The 19630-nt window shown below is 45.7% G+C and overlaps 1 protein-coding gene across 1 annotated transcript in view; it reads left to right on the forward strand.

The window, feature by feature from the left end:
• The first annotated feature begins 345 nt into the window (after positions 1-345).
• PPEF2 (protein phosphatase with EF-hand domain 2) overlaps positions 346-19630 on the forward strand; it is a 33560-nt gene continuing 14275 nt past the window's right edge. The window contains exons 1-10 of the mRNA XM_001100042.5: positions 346-400; positions 4962-5089; positions 5244-5301; positions 6813-6988; positions 8614-8728; positions 9742-9788; positions 11593-11759; positions 13168-13204; positions 13295-13444; positions 17262-17648. Coding sequence (XP_001100042.3) covers positions 346-400; positions 4962-5089; positions 5244-5301; positions 6813-6988; positions 8614-8728; positions 9742-9788; positions 11593-11759; positions 13168-13204; positions 13295-13444; positions 17262-17648 — 1320 coding nt within the window. The remainder of the gene's footprint in view (positions 401-4961; positions 5090-5243; positions 5302-6812; positions 6989-8613; positions 8729-9741; positions 9789-11592; positions 11760-13167; positions 13205-13294; positions 13445-17261; positions 17649-19630) is intronic.

Genomic DNA, 19630 nt, shown 5'->3' on the forward strand with positions numbered 1-19630 from the left:
GAATATAGGAGGTCAAGGGAGGAGGAGGTGGCAGATGAATTGCTTTGAGAATGCAGAATAAGAGATTTCAGTATGTTTCTAGACTGAAAAGAAAAGGCAGTGGAAAGGGTGAAAACGGGAGACCTAGGGAATGACAAATGGAGGGAACTCTCAGGGGAGGAACGTCTTATGCACTGAGACTGGAGAGGTGGGGAGGATGATCTCACATGATTCATAGACAATTTGGCCCACCCGATTTAATACTCTGCCTGAATCTCCTATTACAGATTCTCTCTTCTTTTTGTCAGCAAACAGCTCACTGTCCTCTGGATCTGCTGCTTCCTGCAGGAGCACTGCGCTTCAACTATGGGAAGCGGCACCTCCACCCGACATCATTCTGCTTTCCAGAATGCAGAGAGAAGTAAGTGTTTCCCACTTTCCAAACCAGCTGTGGGTACCGCAAAGCCCATATTGCATGGAGAGGGTTGGGGGTTCTCAGGGTAGAAGCAGAAAACCCTTACATTTCTCCTCAGGCTAACTCTTAGAGGTCAGCTTCTCCTTCTTGTGACATGCCCACCAAAATGTCCAATTGAAGTATATTTGACAGAATTAAAATTTGCTCAGGGAGTTAGTGTAGTCCATTGGGGTTGATCCCAAACTACCCAAGTACAAATGAATGAAATAAGGTTGGGCAAAGAGGGGATGAAACACATTCCAAGCAGAAGGTAGAGGATGTCCAAAGGTCATGAGGTGGGAAGAAGGAAGCATGAGCTCCCTCTAGTGGCTAATCTAACAATTTTTTTAAAACAATAGGCCAGGAGTTGTGGGTCACACCTGTAATCCCAGCCCTTTAGGAGGCTGAGATGAGAGAATCTCACTTGGGCCCAGGAGTTTGAAAGCAGCCTGGGCGACAGAGCAAGATACCATCTCTAAAATAAATAAATAAATAAATAAATTTGAGACGGAGTCTTTCTCTGTTGCCCAGGCTGGAGTGCAGTGGCACCATCTCTACTCACTGCAACCTCCACCTCCTGGGTTCAAGCAATTCTCCTGCCTCAGCCTCCTGAGTAGCTGGGATTACAGGCGCTCGCCACCACGCCTGGCTAATTTTTGTGTTTTGTTTTTAATAAAGACGGGGTTTCACCATATTGACCAGGCTGATCTTGAACACCTGACCTCAGGTGGTCCACCTGCCTCGGCCTCCCAAAGTGCTGGGATTACAGGTGTGAACCACCATGCCCGACCTAAAAAAAATTTTTTTTTTTTTAAACCGAGTCTCCCTCTGTCGCCCAGGCTGGATTGCAATGGCACCATCTTGGCTTACTGCAACCTCCACCTCCTGGGTTCAAGCAATTTTCCTGCCTCAGCTTCCCAATGAGTTTGGATTACAGGCGGGTGCCACCATGCTTGGCTAATTTTTTGTATTTTTAGTAGCGACAGGGCTTCACCATGTTGATCAGGCTGGTCTCGAACTCCTGAACTCAGGTGATCTGCCTGACTCGGCCTCCCAAAGTGCTGGGATTACAGGCACGAGCCACCACGCCCAGCAAAAAAAAAAAAAAAAATTAATTAGCTGGGTGTGGTGGTGAGCACCTGTAGTCCTAGATACTTGGGAGCCTGAGGTGGGAGGATTGCTTGAGCACAGGAGTTCAAGCCTGCAGTGAGCTATGATCATGTCACTGCACTCCAGCCTGGGTGACCGAGTGAAACCATTTCTAATATGGTAGGGATATAAACTTTGATATAAATTGCAAACATTTTTTCCCAGTTTGTCATTTGTCTGGGCCAATTTTGGAATTAGCTTCAGCTCAGGATTTCCTTATCTTGTGAATAACATGAATTCAACCCACACACGCCACAGGTTGAGACTTCCTATCTCACTGAGTTCTAGGCCAGCTCACCTCCTGCTACCACAGGGGCTGGTAGGCAGAGATTTATTAGATCGCGCAAGGTACAGAAACTTCCCCAGCTCCTGCCTTTTCACAGACAGTCCATTTACCACTCCCTGCCATGCACAGAACCCAAGAACTCACTCCCATCCCCTGGGTGTTAAACCCCCAGCTCCTGAGACATGTGGATTCCCCTGGGGCCTGCCTGACTTCAATGCCTGTAACTGCCTTTGGTTATGGGTTCTGTCTTCATTTCTGGCACCCGGAGATCTCCCTTCAATGCTTTTGATTTCAACTGTCAGTTAAAAAGAAATTTAGCTCATTTTATGCAGCTTTTTTAATGTGTTGGAGTGTGAGGGAGTCCTACATCTGCTTAAGCATGCCGTTTCTTATTGGAAGTCCATATTAGGCTATTTTCCTTAAAGGGATGTCATAATTCATTAATTTTTTATTGGTTACCTTTTGGCAAGCTTATACTTCCATTAGAGAAAGGTACTTCTTCCTAAAGGCATCATTTTTTTTCCCTTTAAATCAGTGTTGTATAGAGAGACATAAATATTCTTGACAAGATGATAAAAATAAGAGGGTAACCATCAAAAAAATTCTCTATTCTATTTTTCTTAAATAATTTATCTGTTCTCCCACACCCTACTGTGCATTGCCTTGGTTCACAATTTTCTCACAGTGTTGTTACATGTAGAGTTTTTACAGCCCAGGTGTATTTGTAATTTGTACCCTAATAATTTAGTTTACACATGGCCCAAGTAAGAAGGGCCTATACATTTTTGCATTGTGCTATTAAAAATACATAATGGGTTAAAGGATTTTAAAAGATCCGGAGCCCATCTCAGTTAAAAGCAAGCCAGCGGCCGGGCGCGGTGGCTCAAGCCTGTAATCCCAGCACTTTGGGAGGCCGAGACGGGCGGATCACGAGGTCAGGAGATCGAGACCATCCTGGCTAACACGGTGAAACCCCGTCTCTACTAAAAAATACAAAAAACTAGCCGGGCGAGGTGGCGGGCGCCTGTAGTCCCAGCTACTTGGGAGGCTGAGGCAGGAGAATGGCGTGAACCCGGGAGGCGGAGCTTGCAGTGAGCTGAGATCCGGCCACTGCACTCCAGCCTGGGTGGCAGAGCGAGACTCCGTCTAAAAAAAAAAAAAAAAAAAAAAAAAAAAGCAAGCCAGCTCCCCGCCACACCCTACCAGATAGCCAACTGGGAGGAAGAAAAGAAGAGGGAGAATGAAAGGTGTTGCCCACTTCTGCTGCCTGAGTGGCCAAAGCAAGACTGAGAATATAATACGTATGTCTCATCACTGGCAACACTGGCCTTAAAATGCTCAGGGCAAGGTGTTAGCAGACAACATTGATGTCCATGATCTTCCTCAGTGGTCCTTAACTTTAGCACAAGTAAGAATTAAGTACGGAGCTTGTTAAACCTTCAGATTCCTTCCTGGATTCCACCTGTAGAGATTCTGATGTTGCAGGTCCAGGGTGAGGTGTAGCAACCTGCATGTTTACCAGGAATCTCTAAAGAATCTGTGGCACCAGCCCTGGGCCTCCCATTCACTATTCTCTTTTGTGTGTGTGTGTGTGTGTGTGTGTGTGTGTGTGTGTCAGAGTCTCTAACCCAGGCTAGAGTGCAGTGGTGCAATCTTGGATCACTGCAATCTCTGCCTCCCAGGTTCAAATGATTCTCCTGCCTCAGGCTCCCAAGTAGCTGGGATTACAGATGCCTGCACCATGCCCAGCTAATTTTTGTATTTTTAGTAGAGATGAGGTTTCACCATGTTGGCCAGGCTGGTCTCGAACTCCTCACTTCAGGTGATCCACCAGCCTCAGCCTCCCAAAGTGCTGGGATTATAGGTTTGAGCCACCGCGCCCGGCCTCATTCACTATTCTGAACATGGTTTTACATAAGTCAGTCAGTGGGGTTCAACCTCATCTCTTACTATTTAGCGAGTGCCTTTGAGAAATACTAGTAGTATGAATTTTGTTTTCATAGGAAATCAAGTTTAGCTTTGTTTAAGTTCCTCCCAGCTTCTCTTTTGCCACGTCACCATCATCTTTCCTCTTAGGAAAATCAGCAAGAATTCTATTATCTCTCTAATGCAAACTAAATATATTAAATCAATCTGTCTACTATTTATGAGGTTGACCTGAGTCAGCCTGCAGGGTGTCTAATCCAGCTTTATCCACAAATAGTCCATTCATCACCAGCAACGTATCTAGGCCTTGGAGCTTAAAAAGAATCTAGTTATGTGGACAGCTGTTCCCTTCTCTGACAACAATACTTGACCACAGGTCCTAAACCTTATATAAAGAACAAAACTCTACACCCTAACCTGCCCTACCTGGTCACCTGGCACAGGTCCTGGCAAAAATGAGAGGCCCAGTGGGCATGTGGGGGACTGCATGGTCAGTGCTGTCTATCTATGGGGGTGCTTAAAGCCTGCAGGGATATTACGGAACTGGGGGTGGCAAGCATGGGAGCTGGGAAACGCTTGCTGCCCCCGACATCGTAGGATGCATTCATTTGCGTATCTGTCTATTGTTTCTTTTTCCCAGTCTTCATCTGGTCCCGCCGCTTTTCCAGATGAGGACATTGAGGCCCCAGATGACTTGCCTGAAACCACAGAGCTTGTCAGGGCAGTTCTAGGTCTAGAACCCAGGTGTCCTGACATCCAGTCTATTGTCACAATATCAAAATGTCCACCCCATCCCCACATTATAACCTGTCAGGGATGCTGCATCCTTGCAGAAGAGTTTACATTTCCTTCTAGGAATCCTGGCAGTCCAACCTTTTCATCCCTACACAGAAATGTTTTCATCAAGACATGGGAATTCTAATAAACCTACAGTGACATTAGTATAACCATCAGGCAGGAATGAAGGGGAGGGGCTGGAAATGGGGAAAAACACTATTACCAGCAGAAAGGGAGATACTTCTTATGGGCCTCAATGGGTAGTGCTTCCGCTCCATCTTGTCCTCACATATACAGTGGGAGAGGGCTGAGCAGCTTCCTCTCCCTACCCCTAAACCCCTGGCCCAGGGAGTCCCAGCTCACAGGCTTGCTTCTCCATCGGTGTCATAGCCTTCAAGGCAGCAGCCCTGATCCAGAGATGGTACCGGCGCTACGTGGCCCGCCTGGAGATGAGGCGGCGTTGCACCTGGAGCATCTTCCAATCTATAGAATATGCTGGGCAGCAAGACCAAGTCAAGGTACAATGAGATGTGGGACAGAGCCACCTCCTGCTCTGCCTTTCAGCCCTTGGGCAGCAGGGCTTGGGTGCTCCGAAGGTGAGGCCAACTGGACCACTTGTGGGTTCTCTTTTCCCTCACCTCTAAAGCCACGTCTCCTTGGCTTCTTCTGCAGCTCCATGACTTCTTCAGCTATCTCATGGATCACTTCATCCCCAGCAGCCACAACGAGAGTGAGTATGAACTGCCACATGTCATGTCCTCCTGTCCCAAGGCCACAGATTGCAGGGTGAGGTGGGGGATGCCCAGGGAGTGAACTCGTGAATCTGATGACAGCCAGGGAATAAGCAAGGGACTGACAAGTAAGAGGCTGGGGTTTCATGCCGGATTCTCCTAAACACACACCTGGAGAGAAGAGTTTGAGTGCAAGGAGTTCATTTATTAAGTTCAAGAAACTCTGGGGGTGGGAGGGAGTGGGGAAGGGATTCAGGAAAGGAACGGCAGCCAGTCCAACAACTCAGTGTGCCTGGGAAATAGTGCAAAACACAAGCCTCAGAATTATCCCCGCTGCAGGCAGAGGGAACTGGAGTTTTTCTGTGTCAACTCCAAGGAATCATTGGTTGAAAGCAGCTGGGGAGGTGGGGGGAAGAATAGGAGGCTTTTTCTTTTCTTTTCCTTTTTGAGACAAGGAGTCTCACTCTGTCACCCAGGCTGGAGTGCAGTGGCATGATCTTGGCTCACTGCAGCCTCTACCTCCTAGGTTCAAGTGATTGAACTTCAGACACCGAGTAGCTGGGATTACAGGTGTGAGCCAACACACCTGGCTAATTTTTAGTATGTTTAGTAGAGACAGGGTTTCACCATGTTAACCAGACTGGTCTTGAACTCCTGGCCTCAAGTGATCCACCTGCCTCGGCCTCCCAAAGTGCTGGTATTACAAGTGTGAACCTCTGGGCCCAGCCAGGAGGTTGTTAATTCCATAGCATTTCTGGCCTGCCACCCGGATCCAGGAAATATGCCCTCAGTCTAGAGACGCAGATGCTGGCAGCTGGAAGCTGCTGGAAGGCACTGCCAGGTCTGATGCACCTGTTGCACTCACTAAATGCAATATAAATGCTTGTGAATGATTTTTCCACCCTGGCTTTCCCCTTTCCTTCTGCTTGCAAATCCAGGTCCCAACATTTCTGTACTCTCTAAGTCTGACAAATCTTGATCTTTTAGAAGAAAAGTAGAAAGCATGACTTTTTCCTCCTTCCCATGCTAGTCTGTTGTCACTTTCTCCTTCCTTTTTCCTCTTCTGTGCTGGAGCTGAAGCTGAAGCCAGATTAACCATGTCCTGCTTCAACAGCCCAGGGAAGGACTTTTTTTTTTTTTTTTTTTTTTTTGAGACAGGGTCTCACTCCATCGCCCAGGGTGGAGTGCAGTGGTGTCATCTCAGCTCACTGCAACCTCTGCGTCCCAGGCTCAAGTGATCCTCCCATCTCAGCCTCTTGAGTAGCTGGACCTACAGGTGTGCGACACCATGGCTGGCTAAATTTTTAAAAATTTTTTGTAGAGACAGTTTCCTTATGTTGCCTAGGCTGTTCTCAAACTCCTGGGCTCAAGCAATCCTCCCTCCTCGGCCCCGCAAAGTTCTCGGATTAGAGGTGTTAGCCACTGTGCCCAGCCAAGGACTATTCTATAGTGCCCGCAGACTGCATGATCAGATGATCATAAGCTGATCCACCTTTTGTATCGGGACTAGGGGAATTCCTGACCCGCATGTTCACTGAGGACAGATTCACCCAGGACTCTGAGATGGAGAAATGCAGTGACTATGAGTCCATAGAGGTACCCGACAGTTACACGGGGCCACGCCTCTCCTTCCCGCTCCTGCCTGACCATGCAACTGCCCTGATAGAAGCATTCAGACTGAAACAAGTAAGCTCACCTGGGGAACTTGGGTCAGAACCAACTCCATGCAATGTGTAAAGGGAGACCAAACCCAGCACAGAAAGAATGGCCCCAGATTTAGGATGTTCATGTCATGTGTCCACTAGAGAGATTCTACGCCTGCTGTGCTTAGCCAGGACCTTGCGGTCAATCAGCCAGTTCTGATGACTGACAGCTTTTCTTCCTAATCACATAATCTCTCAGTGTTCATTCATCCCACACGTAACTACTGAGCACTGCTTTGTGCCCCACACTGCTCTGGGCTCTGAGGATACAGCAGTGAACAAAACAGATAAAATCTCTGCCCTTATGGGGCTGGCAATCCATCGGGGAGGCAGACAATGAACAATAAATAAGATAATTATGCTGTATATTAGAAGGTGATGAGAGCTATGGAAAAGAACAAACTAAGTTGTGGGTGGAAGAAATAGCAGTTCTATAGAGTTGTCTGGGAAGGTGATTTCTGAGCAGAGATCTAAGGTGGTGAGGAATGCTCGGGGGAAAGAGCATTCCAGGCAGAGGGAGGAACACATGGAAAATCCCCGAAGCAGAAACTTGCCTGGACTGTTCAAGAACTTCAGGAGGCCACTGTGGCTGGAGAAGAGGGAGCCAGGGGAAGAGTAATGGAGGTGAGGGGGGTGGACTTTTATTCTTCTGAAAAAGACAAGGAGACAGCAGACATAGGAATGACATAATCTGACTTGTTTTTTTCTTTTGTTTTGTTTTCTTGAGACGGAGTCTCGCTCTGTAGCCAGTCTGGAGTGTAGTGGTGCAATATCAGTTCACTGTAACCTCCGCTTCCTGGGTTCAAGCGACTCTCCTGCTTCAGCCTCCCAAGTAGCTGGGACTACAGGTGCCCGCCACCATGCCCATCTAATATTTTTATATTTTTAGTAGAGATGGAGTTTCACTGTGTTAGCCAGGATGGTCTCGATCTCCTGACCTTGTGATCTCCCCACTTCGGCCTCCCAAAATGCTAGGATTACAGGCGTGAGCCACCATCCCTAGCCCTGACTTGTTTTTTAAAATAATCATGCTGGTTGCTGTGTTAAGACAGAGTAGGTGGCCAGGGCCAAAGCAGGGAGACCAGTCAAGAGACTACTGCAGTGGTCCAGGCGAAAGACGATAGTGGCTTGGAACTCTGATGGTACGGTAGACGTGGTGAGAGAGAGTCAGTTTCTGGCTCTATGTCAGAATTCAATCCTTCCCCTCTTCCACATGAATGTAACTCATTGCAGGAGGAGCTGAGCTGATATATTCCAGTAATGACAGGATCAGTCAGTACCATCAACACACCCGCACTTAGTCATACTTTACTGAGACAATCACATGGTCCTCCCATGCTAAAGGCAAGGAAGGGTTTAATAGAGTAGACAGGAAAGAGAAAAGTAGCTCAATATTTACAGAAGGAACAAGTGGGGATGATGAAAAGCAGAAACAAGGGCAGAAGTTGGGTGAAAAAGGAAGAATCCGTGCATAGTCCCAGGAGCCGTTTACTGGGGTTACTTTTGGGGTCTTGGGTGATTGGGGTTGTTAAGCAGTAAAGGGAAGGACCATTTTCCTTCACGAATATCAGTGTGGTTTTCTTCCCTCCCTCCGCTTCCTCCCGGTAGCAGCTCCATGCTCGCTACGTCTTGAACCTTTTGTATGAAACCAAGAAACATCTGGTGCAGCTGCCAAACATCAACCGGGTCTCAACCTGTTACAGCGAGGAGATCACAGTGTGTGGTAAGAGCCGGTCAGAAACGGCTTTCCGTGCTAGACACAAACAAGAACGCTCTACCTGTGTGGGGATGCAAGAGGAGTGGCTGCAGGGAGATGTGATGATAAGCCAAGTTTAACCCCTTCAGATTCATGATTTGCATATTCACTCCACATGTACTTAAAGAAGAGGTGATGGTGCAGCGAAGGGGACCACAGAGCTCAGGGCCCAGCCTCTGCTTTGTTTTCCCAAGCAATTCATATTGACTCAAACTCATGTTCTTCATTCAAAACAAAATCTCTGCAAATAACCAGACCCTCCTTGTTAGAAGATGGTTTATTTCATGGTACTTGAGAAAGCCCCAATGACTAGCAAATTATTCTTCCCATCCACACACATTCCTCTCCTGGAAAGAAGTCCTGTTAATGACTGTTTTCCCCATCTTATGTTTCCAGTGGTTTTTAACATCCACTGTAGACTGACGTGCCACACCTTAACCTAGTGGAGGGAGGCTCCAGTACACGAGGGATTGTAACTGGCACTGCTGGGGGCACCTGCAGCCTGCAGATAGGTCTTGCTTGCCTTGCAATGTTCATAAACTTTTAAAAATGGTATTTCAACATTTGAAATTTGTAGGATTTTATATTAAGGTCTAGATTTTGCTTTAAAAGTCTCCTGAAAAATCTTCTAACACTGGCTCATAAGTGAGTAGCTGCTTCCTACTTTAACATGGGCAAAATCTCTCCAGTTCTCATCTAGGTTTGCAACCCTGCATTGTTGTGTCCCATCTTTGCTTCAATAAAAATGTAGCTCATTTACTATTTACAATAATCAGGCAGAAAAAATATTATGCCTTCTACTTTCAATACTATCTCTGCAATAAGGAGAAATTATATTTATCCTTATCTTACATATGGAAAACTTAGTAACTGTAGGGTTTTGTTGTCAGATTCTTCTGGGTATTTTCTTTCTTATAATAAAAATTAGAAGCACTGGTAAGGAAAAATCAGAACTGATATTCTTTTTCTGTCTTTGTTAGGAGACTTACATGGCCAATTGGATGACTTAATATTTATATTTTATAAGGTATGAATATTCAAATTAAATTACTTTCTTGCTCTGAAGCTTAATTTAGAAGCTCAATTTCAGTATCAATTGAACAAATGCTTAAATATTACTTGAATTTTTAAAATATTATTTTTTATTTTTATTTTTATTTTTGGGATGGGGGTCTCACTCTGTCACCTAGGCTGGAGTGCAGTGGTGAGATCTAGGCTCACTGCAACCTCTGGCCTCCCAGGTTCAAGCAGTCCTCCCACCTCAGCCTCCCGAGTAGCTGGGACCACTAGTGCATGCCACCATGTCCTTATTTATTTATTTATTTATTTATTTATTTTTTCAAACCCTTGTGTGGAGGGCTGACTTTCAGTAGATCACAGCGAGGGAGCTGCTCTGCTCAGTACGAAATCCCGATCCAGAAGCAGGTCATCTACGAATGGTTTAATGTCAGGTTCCCCACGAATGTGCGTTGTGTGACGGGCGAGGGGGCTGCTGCCTTTCCTGTTGCACCGGTTTCCCAGGAGGAGGGACTCTCCAGACCGGCCGCGGGTCCCTGTGCGCTTGCGGGGCTGAACTGCCCGCCGGCCGGGAGGGCGGGAGACCGGCTATCCCAGGCCATTGGGAGACCGGCTATCCGAGGCCAACAGAGGCTCTGAGGCCAACCGAGGCCCCGCAGCGCTGCCCTATGGTTCCGCCTGGGCGGGATTCTGACTTAGAGGCATTCAGTCAAAATCCCACAGATGGTAGGTTCGCCCCATTGGCTCCTGAGCCAAGCACATACACCAAATGTCTGAACCTGCGGGTTCATACCCAGCAGGATTACCTTGGCAACAACAGATCATCAGTAGGGTAAAACTAACGTGTCTCACAATAGCCAAATTTTTTATATTTTTTATAGAGACGGGGTTTCACCATGTTGGCCAGGCTGGTCTCGGAACCGCTGAGCTCAAGTGATCCACTCACCTCGGCCTCCCAAAAGTGTTGGTCTTACAGGCATGAGCCACCGCGCCCAGCCTAAAATACTATTTTTAATAATATTTGCTACTCTGCTGCAGCAAATACATAATAGAAAAGTCAGCACTGCATTATATTCTAGTAAATTTTTGCAATCTATTTAACAAATATAAAATGTTCGATTAATAACTAGAAGGGGCCAGGTGCAGTGGCTCATGCCTGTAATCCCAGCACTTTGGGAGGCCAAAGTGGGAGGATCACTCGAGGCCAGGAGTTTGAGGTCAGCCTGGGCAACATAGTGAGGCCCTGTCTCTTAAAACATAAATAAATAAATAACTATTCAGCAACTGATTTTCTTTCTTCTACATAAAGAAAACTGATTATTATCAAAACAACCAAAAGCTATTTTCATATATATTTTAGTTATAATGTGTAGAACATATAACAAGGGAGATGAGTATAATTTTTTAATGGAATATTACTTTCTACACATATTACATTTCCCAAAGCATTTTCCAATGCATTATCTTGTTTAATCCTGAGAAATCTATGGCAGGCATTATTATTTCTAGTTAAAGATAGTGTGGCCAGAACTTAAAACTGGCCTTCGCATCACAAGTTTGGTGCCCTTTGCTCCACACCACATGGCAACACTCAGGCTTTGTCTAAAGGAGCATCTCATAACCTTAGCCTCTCTGGAAAGGAAATATAAGATCAATAGAAGTTATTTCCATCATTTACTGATGTTTCATGCTTGAGGAGACCTAGAAAGCAGAGAATTGGTGTTAGATGTGATTGTCAAATGCCTATTGGTTTTAACCTAATTTCCTATTTCCTTCCTCTCATTCATTCTTTGACGGGTCTCCTTGTTGAAAAGAATGGCCTCCCATCACCAGAACGGTCCTATGTGTTCAACGGTGACTTTGTGGATCGAGGCAAAGATTCAGTAGAGATCCTGATGATTCTTTTTGCCTTCATGCTGGTTTACCCCAAAGAGTTCCATCTTAACAGAGGAAACCATGAGGACCATATGGTGAACTTACGGTACAAGTCAAAACATGCTTGGGTAGTTGATGTTTGTTTGTTGTGATTGTAAAACATTATTTCTCCAGAACTTCTTATTTGTTAAATGACTTTAAAACTAGTTTTCCAATTTTTTAAAAAAGCAGAATACACAATATATAACATTAAAAAAAATTTTTTTTTTCTTGGAAACAGAGTCTCCCTTGGTCACCCAGTCTAGAGTGCAGTCATGATCTCAGCTCACTGCAACCTCTGCCTCCTGGGTTCAAGTGATTCTCCTGCCTCAGCTTCCCAAGTAGCTGGGATTACAGGAGTGCACCACCATGCCCAGCTAATTTTTGTATTATTATTAGAGACAGGGTTTCACTATGTTGGCCAGGCTGGTCTCAAACTCCTGACCTCAAGTGATCTGCACCCCCTTAGCCTCCCAAAGTGCTGGGATTTACAGACGTGAGCCACCACACACAGTCAGATGTTTTTTTGAGATGGAGTTTCACTCTTGTTGCCCAGGCTGTGCAATGGCGTGATCTTGGCTCACTGCAACCTCCACCTCCCAGTTTCAAGCAATTCTCCTGCCTCTACCTCCCAAGTAGCTGGGATTACAGGCACCCACCGCCATGCCCGACATAATTTTTTTTTTTGTATTTTTAGTAGAGACGGGATTTCACCATGTTGGCCAGGCTGGTCTCCAACTCCTGACCTCAAGAGATATACCCACCTCGGCCGCCCGAAGTGCTGGGATAACAGGCATGAGCCACTGCATCCAGCCCAGAATTTTTTTTTTTTTTTTTTTTTTTTTTTTTTTTTTTTTGAGACAGAGTCTTGCTGGGTCGCCCAGCTGGAGTGTGGTGGTACGATCTCAGCTCACTGCAAGCTCCGCCTCCTGGGTTCACAACATTCTTCTGCCTCAGCGCCCCGAATAGCTGGGACTACAGGCGCCTGCCACCACACCCAGCTAATTTTTTGTATTTGTAGGAGAGACGGGGTTTCACCGTGTTAGCCAGGATGGTCTCGATCTCCTGACCTCATGATCCACCCACCTCAGCCTCCCAAAGTGCTGGGACTACAGGCGTGAGTCACCGTGCCTGGCCCAGATTTTTTTTTTTTTTAATTTACACATTATTTTACTATTCCAATGAAATCATTGAATTTGTTTTTGCATACACATACTCTATCATATAAACAATAGAGATTCATGATAGTCAAGTAGGAAATACAGATAAGCAAAAGGAAGAAAATTAAAATATCACATAATTTATCTACCCAGGGATAATGATATAATTGTAAACATTTTGGTGATTATTTCTCGGTCCCTTTTCTATGTATTTAAGTACATATACCCAGAATATGCATTCTTCTGAAGATGTGATTATGCCCTGATTATTGTCACCGAATTTACTCTAATATCTATTTGTGCTTCTAAATCTAGATATGGCTTCACCAAGGAAGTGATGAACAAATACAAGGTGCGCTGCCTTTAAAGACAAAAGTTTCTCTTAGTTCAGATAAGTTGAGTGAATTATTTGATGACATTTTGTTCATATCATTTTTTCCAGATACATGGGAAGGAAATACTAAGAACCCTGCAAGATGTTTTCTGTTGGCTTCCACTGGCCACTCTGATAGATGAGAAAGTTCTAATTCTTCATGGTGGGGTGTCAGACATAACTGATCTGGAGCTTTTGGACAAAATAGAGAGGAACAAGGTAGTGGTTAATGAAATAATACAAATTTCACCATAATGCCCAGTCTCATTGCCAACGTAAATGTTGTCTCACATGCTGACTGCAGTCAACTCATTATGGCTAAGAGTGTGGAGGCTGTTAAGAGTATGGAGGCTGGGCACAGTGGCTCATACCTATAATCTCAGCACTTTAGAGGACAGGAAGATTGCTTGAGACCAGGAGTTTGAGATGAGCCTGGGCAACATAGCAAAACCCTGTCTCTACAAAAAAATTAAAAACTTAGCTGGGAGTGGTGGCATGGCCCTGTAGTCTTAGCTACTTGGGAGGCTGCAGTGAGCTCTGATTGCCATTGCACTCCATCTTGCAGGGACACAGCGAGAACCTTTTTCTAAAAAAAAAAAAAAAAGATTGAGAATCTGCAGTTGGGCTAGGGGGCAAGTGTGCTGCAGTCACTTTGTCATGTCTACCATGTACACGCTAGTGGGGAGTAGCAACCAGTGCCGTGTTATCTGCCATTGGATCTAGATAATTCTAAATACTACCTCTCAATCATTGTCACCTAAAGAGCCTACGTTTCCCAAATAATTCGTATTACCTTCAATTAAAGTCAAGAAATATGTTATTTAGTGCCTACTGCTACATTCAGAGAGCGTGCTAGTTGGCAGAAAAAAAGATGAAGATCAATTTCAGTTAAACTCAACAAGTATGTTTTGAGTGCTTACTATGTGCAAAGAAAGTGTTAGGGAGATAAAAAGATGAAACAGAGATGGTGCCTGCCCTAAAGGAACACACAATAACCAGAATGCGTTGGAGTTGGGAGTGGAAGAGTGTGAGACAGAATGTATGATTTACCAATAACAATAGATTTCTATTTCCCATTTCATTTTGGAAATGAAAACCTAGAAGGCAAGGTTCTATTTTCTTTCACTTAACTCTTAAACTTGACTCATCCCACACAGGAAATGCTGCTACAACATCCATAACAACATTTTCCTGGGAAGTTCCAAAGACAGGGAACTCATCACCACACAATCAGTCTACTTCAACTTTGGGCAATTCTAATGGATATGGATATGAAAGTCTATGTATATGAGACATATGTGAAATGAAAGAATATGGCTTTAGAGTCAGACAGACCTGGGTTTGAATCCTGGAATAGGCGATTGTTGGCTGAAATGGCAGTTTGGTTCTATGAAGTTGTCCAGAGACCCAGGTTTCTTGTTACTCTGCCACCCTAATGTGTGGTTTCTAGACTTAGATACTATTTAGCAAGTAAGGATATGACTCCTTGTGGTTTGGCAACTAGAAACTTCTGTGTGTCCCTGTACACCCAAACTCAGTGTTTTCACTTACACATCTGTTTTATCTTTTTCTGTTTGTTTTTGAGACAGGGTCTCACTCTTGTCACCCAGGCTGGAGTGTGATGCCAAGATCACGGCTCACTGCAGCCTTGACCTCCTGGGCTCAGGCAATTCTCCAGCCTCAGCCTCCTGAGTAGCTGGGACTACAGTCACACACAATCATGCTTGGCTAATTTTTTTTTAAATTATTTGTAGAGGGCCGGGCGTGATGGTTCATGCCTGTAATTCCAGCACTCTGGGAATCGGAGGCGGGCGGATCACGAGGTAAGGAGTTTGAGACCAGCCTGACCAACATGGTGAAACCCTGTCTCTACTAAAAATACAAAAATTAGCCAGGCATGGTGGCGCACACCTGTAATCCCAGCTACTCAGGAGGCTGAGGTGGGAGAATCACTTGAACCCCGGAGGCAGAGGTTTTGGTGAGCTGAGATCATGCCACTGCACTCTAGCTTGGGCAACAGAGCAAGACTCCGTCTCAAAAAAAAAAAAAAAAAAAAAAAATTTATGCCGGGCACCACGGCTCACACCTGTAATCCCAGCACTTTGGGAGGCCGAGGCGGGCAGATCACGAGGTCAGGAGATAAAGACAATCCTGGCCAACATGGTGAAACCCCATCTCTACTAAAAATCCAAGAAAATTAGCTGGGCGTGGCAGCACGCGCCTATAATCCCAGCTACTCAGGAGGCTGAGGCAGGAGAATCGCTTGAACCCGGGAGGCGGACACTGCAGTGAGCCAAGATCACACCACTACACTCCAGCCTGGCAACAGAGCAAGACTCCGTCTCAAAAAAAGTTTATTTGTAGAGATAGGGTCTCACTATGTTTCCCAGGCTGGTCTTGAATTCCTGGGCTCAAGTAATCCTCCCACTTTGGCCTCCCAAAGTGTTGGGATTATAGGCATGAGCAGCCACACTTAGCCATCAGTTGTATCTTGATGTTTCTCACAAACTTTCAACTCAAACGTTCTGACCAGCTGCTTGTATGTCTGGAGGCGGAGACAGCAAGCCACAGTACAGCAAATTATCTCATGGGAAGAATCATGTTTAATTTTGTAAACAGAGAAGAAGGAACTCTAGGAAAGAATGCTAAAGAAAAGTTTATTTTCTGTGGCTTAGCAAAAAGCTAACTTCCCAGTATTTGGTTTGCCAAGGTCTGGAGAGAGGGTGATGCAGCAAATGATACAGTCCAAGGACTACTTGGGAGAGAAGTACAGAGAGGTATGGGCTCCAGAGGCAGACTATCTGGATTCAGTCCTGGAAGAGTCTTAGTATTTTGTGCCTCAGTTTTCTTATCTGTACTATAAAAGACGCTATCTTATAGGATTGGTATGAGGGTTAATCAACTAATTTACAGAAAGTGCCCAGAACAGCGCCTATTTGGAAAAGACTGAAAACATAATAACACTATCAATCTCGTTAAGTTAGGGATGCTGCTTGAAGCAGATAATAAAATCCTTAAAATAAAATTACCTGGGCCAGGCACGGTGGTTCATACCTGTAATCCCAGCACTTTGGGAGGCCGAGGAGGGCAGATCACAAGGTCAAGAGATAGAGACCATCCTGGCCAACATGGTGAAACCCCCGTCTCTACTAAAAATACAAAAATTAGCTGGGCTTGGTGACACGCACCTATAGCCCCAGCTACTTGGGAGTCTGAGGCAGGAGAATCACTTGAACCTGGGAGGGAGAGGATGCAGCGAACCGAGATCACGCCACTGCACTCCAGCCTGGTGACAGAGCGACACTCCATCTAAAATAGTAGAAACGGGGTTTCTCTGTGTTGGTCAGGCTGGTCTCGAACTCTCAACCTCAGGTGATCCACCTTCCTCAGCCTCCCAAAGTACTGGGATTACACGCCCAGCCTCTCTCTTTCTTTTCTTTCTTCCTTCCTTTCTTTCCTTTTTTTCTCTCTCTCTCTCTCTTTCCTTCCTTCCTTTCTTTCTTTCTTTTTTTCCTTCCTTCCTTTTTCTTTCTTTCTTTCTTTCTTTCTCTTTCTTTCTTTCTTTCTTTCTTTCTTTCTTTCTTTCTTTCTTTCTCTCTCTCTCTCTCTCTCTCTCTCTCTCTTTCTCCCTCCCTCCCTTCCTCCCTCCTTCCCTCCCTCCCTTCCTTCCTTTTTCTTTCCTTCTCTTTCTTTCTTCTTTCTTTCCTCAGGGTCTCCCTCTGTTACCCAGGCTGGAGTGTAGTGGTTCAATCTCAGTTTACTGCAACCTTGACCTTCCGGACTCAAGTGATCCTCCTGCCTCAGCCTCACTAGTAGCTGGGACTACAGGCAGGCGCCCCCATGACCAGCCCATTTTTTTGTATTTTTTATAGAGAAAGCGTCTTGCCATGTTGCTCAGGCTGGTCTTGAACTCCTGGGCTTGAGTGATCCGGCGGGCTCAGTCTCCCGAACTTCTAGGATTACAGGAGTGAGCCACCACACCCGACTGGGCCTACAGTTTCATTCCAGCATCTGTATCTCTTTCTGGCATGTTTAGATAGTTTCCACCATGAGGTGCAAAACGAGACAGAAGAGTGAGAAGCAGATGGAGGAGAAGGGAAAAGCCAACCGGAAGAGCTCTGCACAGGAACCCATCCCATGGTTTCTCCCACAAAGCCGCTCTCTTCCCTCTTCACCCCTTCGGCTCAGCTCCTACAAGGCCCGCAAAACCAACAGGTCCTCCAGCATCCCCTGCGGCGGTTGCCTGGACGGGCGGGAGCTCTCCCGGCAGGTGCGGAGCTCGGTGGAACTGGAGCTGGAGCGGTGCCGGCAGCAAGCAGGCCTCCTGGTGACCGGACAGAAAGAGGAGCCCTCCCGCTCTGCCTCAGAAGCAGACTCTGAAGCCGGAGAGTTGCAGAAGCCCACTCAGGAGGAGTGGAGGCAGGTGAGCGTGGCCAGGCGCTGCTTCCTAGCATGTGGCTGCCAACAGGTCAAACCCGTTCCTTCCATGGAAACTCAGGGCATGTTTTGAGGCCCCTCTTTCTGTCTCTCTCTGGAGTTACAATACCCCAGAAGGACACTAGTATTTGCCTAATGACTCTCATGTTTTAGAGTTTTATAAAAGATGAGGACGTGTGGCGGTTAGGCTCTATTGCCTGATAATACTTTGGTTAGTGATTGAGCACCAATAGGGTAAGAAGATAAGCTATGATTTGTTGGATGCTATTGTGTGTGTGTGTTTTTTTTTTAATGTGTCAGCAATATAGCTGCCATAGTTCAAGGCCAAAAGGGCTAGGCAGCAGCTTCTCTTCTCTGTTACCAGGCAAGAGCTGTCCCCAGATCTCTAGAACTATGTCACATGGCCACCCCTAGCTGCAGGGGAGACTTGGAGAGTAAGTAGTATGCAGCGAGGCACCCTGCCACCCCAAACCCAGAGTTCTGTCAGTATGGAAGAAGGAAGAGGATAACGGATATTGAGTAGGCGCTAACATTACTTGCCAAAATAGATGGCTCAGGCAGCCGACTTCACTGACGAAGACTATGGCAGAGAGAGCCCTGAAAAGGTTGTTGTAGCCATCCAGGTGGGAGATGATTACGGTGAGCTTGTTTTTTTTTTGGTTTTTTTGGTTTTTTAATTTGAGACAAAGTCACTGCAGTTGCTAAGGCTGGAGTACAGTGGCGTAATCATGACTCACTGCAGCCTGTACTTCCTAGGCTCAGATGATCCTCCTACCTCAGCCTCCCCAATGGCTGGGACTACAGGTGTGCACCACCATGGCCGGCTAATTTTTGTATTTTTTGAAGATACAGCGTTTCACCATGTTGCCCAGGCTGGTCTTGAACTCCTGAGGCTCAAGCAATCACGCACCTTGGCCTCCCAAAGTGCTGGGATTACAGACGTGAGCCACTGCACCCAGCCTGAGCCGCTGTGCCTGGCCTGCAGTACTGTTAACAGAATTATAGGAACTTGCTGGTATTCAACCATTTCTGACCCATAAGAATGGCAATCTCATGTAGTTCACCCAATAAAGAAATGAATTCAGAATTATTTAAGAGCTAAAATTAGCAGAACTTGCTGATTGATTGGATGGAGGGTAGTGAGAAAGAGAAGTTACAACTGACTCTGAGTCTAGAAGCCTCAGAAAAAGAGATGGTGCATTTAGGTTATGTTCTCTCAGAGTTATTGATCTGGGCTTCAACAGCAATTTAGAATTGAAATTGTAAAGTGTAGGTCTTTCCTTTTGCAAACTGACTCAGTGATAATGTCTTGATATTTACAAATCAGATGAAGGTTTTCTTTTACAAAAGTACTTTTAGGAAGCATTAAATGTTGGCTGGGCATGGTGGCTCATGCCTGTAATCCCAGCACTTTGGGAGGCCGAGGCGGAAGGATCATCTGAGGTTAGGAGTTCTAGACCAGCCTCTGGTCAACATGGTGAAATCCAGTCTCTACTAAAAATACAAAAAGTAGCTGGGCATGGTGGCACACGCCTGTAATCCCAGCTACTTGGGAGACTGAGGCAGGTGAATCCCTTGAACCTGGGAGGCGGAGGTTGCAGTGAGCTGAGATTACACCACTGCACTCCAGCCTGGGCAACAGAGTGAGATCCTGTCTCAAGAAAAAAAAACAAAAAAACAAAAAACGAAAGTATTAAATGTCAATAACCAAAATTATTCAGTTATTTCATCTGAGTAGTATATGACTGGCAGTTACTGTCTTCCTGAGTATTAATAATAGGGTAGAATCTGAAGTGTTAGAAAAATTGCTCAGCTCTTCTGCAATTACTTATTTGTTTGTTTGTTTGTTTGAGGTAGAGTCTCACTCTGTCGCCCAGGCTGGAGAGCAGTGGTGCAATCTTGGCTCACTGCAACCTCCCTCTCCCGGGTTCAAGTGATTCTCCCGCCTCAGCCTCCCCAATAGTTGGG

The sequence above is a fragment of the Macaca mulatta genome, chromosome 5 (assembly GCF_049350105.2).
Source record: "Macaca mulatta isolate MMU2019108-1 chromosome 5, T2T-MMU8v2.0, whole genome shotgun sequence".
Classification (NCBI taxonomy): domain Eukaryota; kingdom Metazoa; phylum Chordata; class Mammalia; order Primates; family Cercopithecidae; genus Macaca; species Macaca mulatta.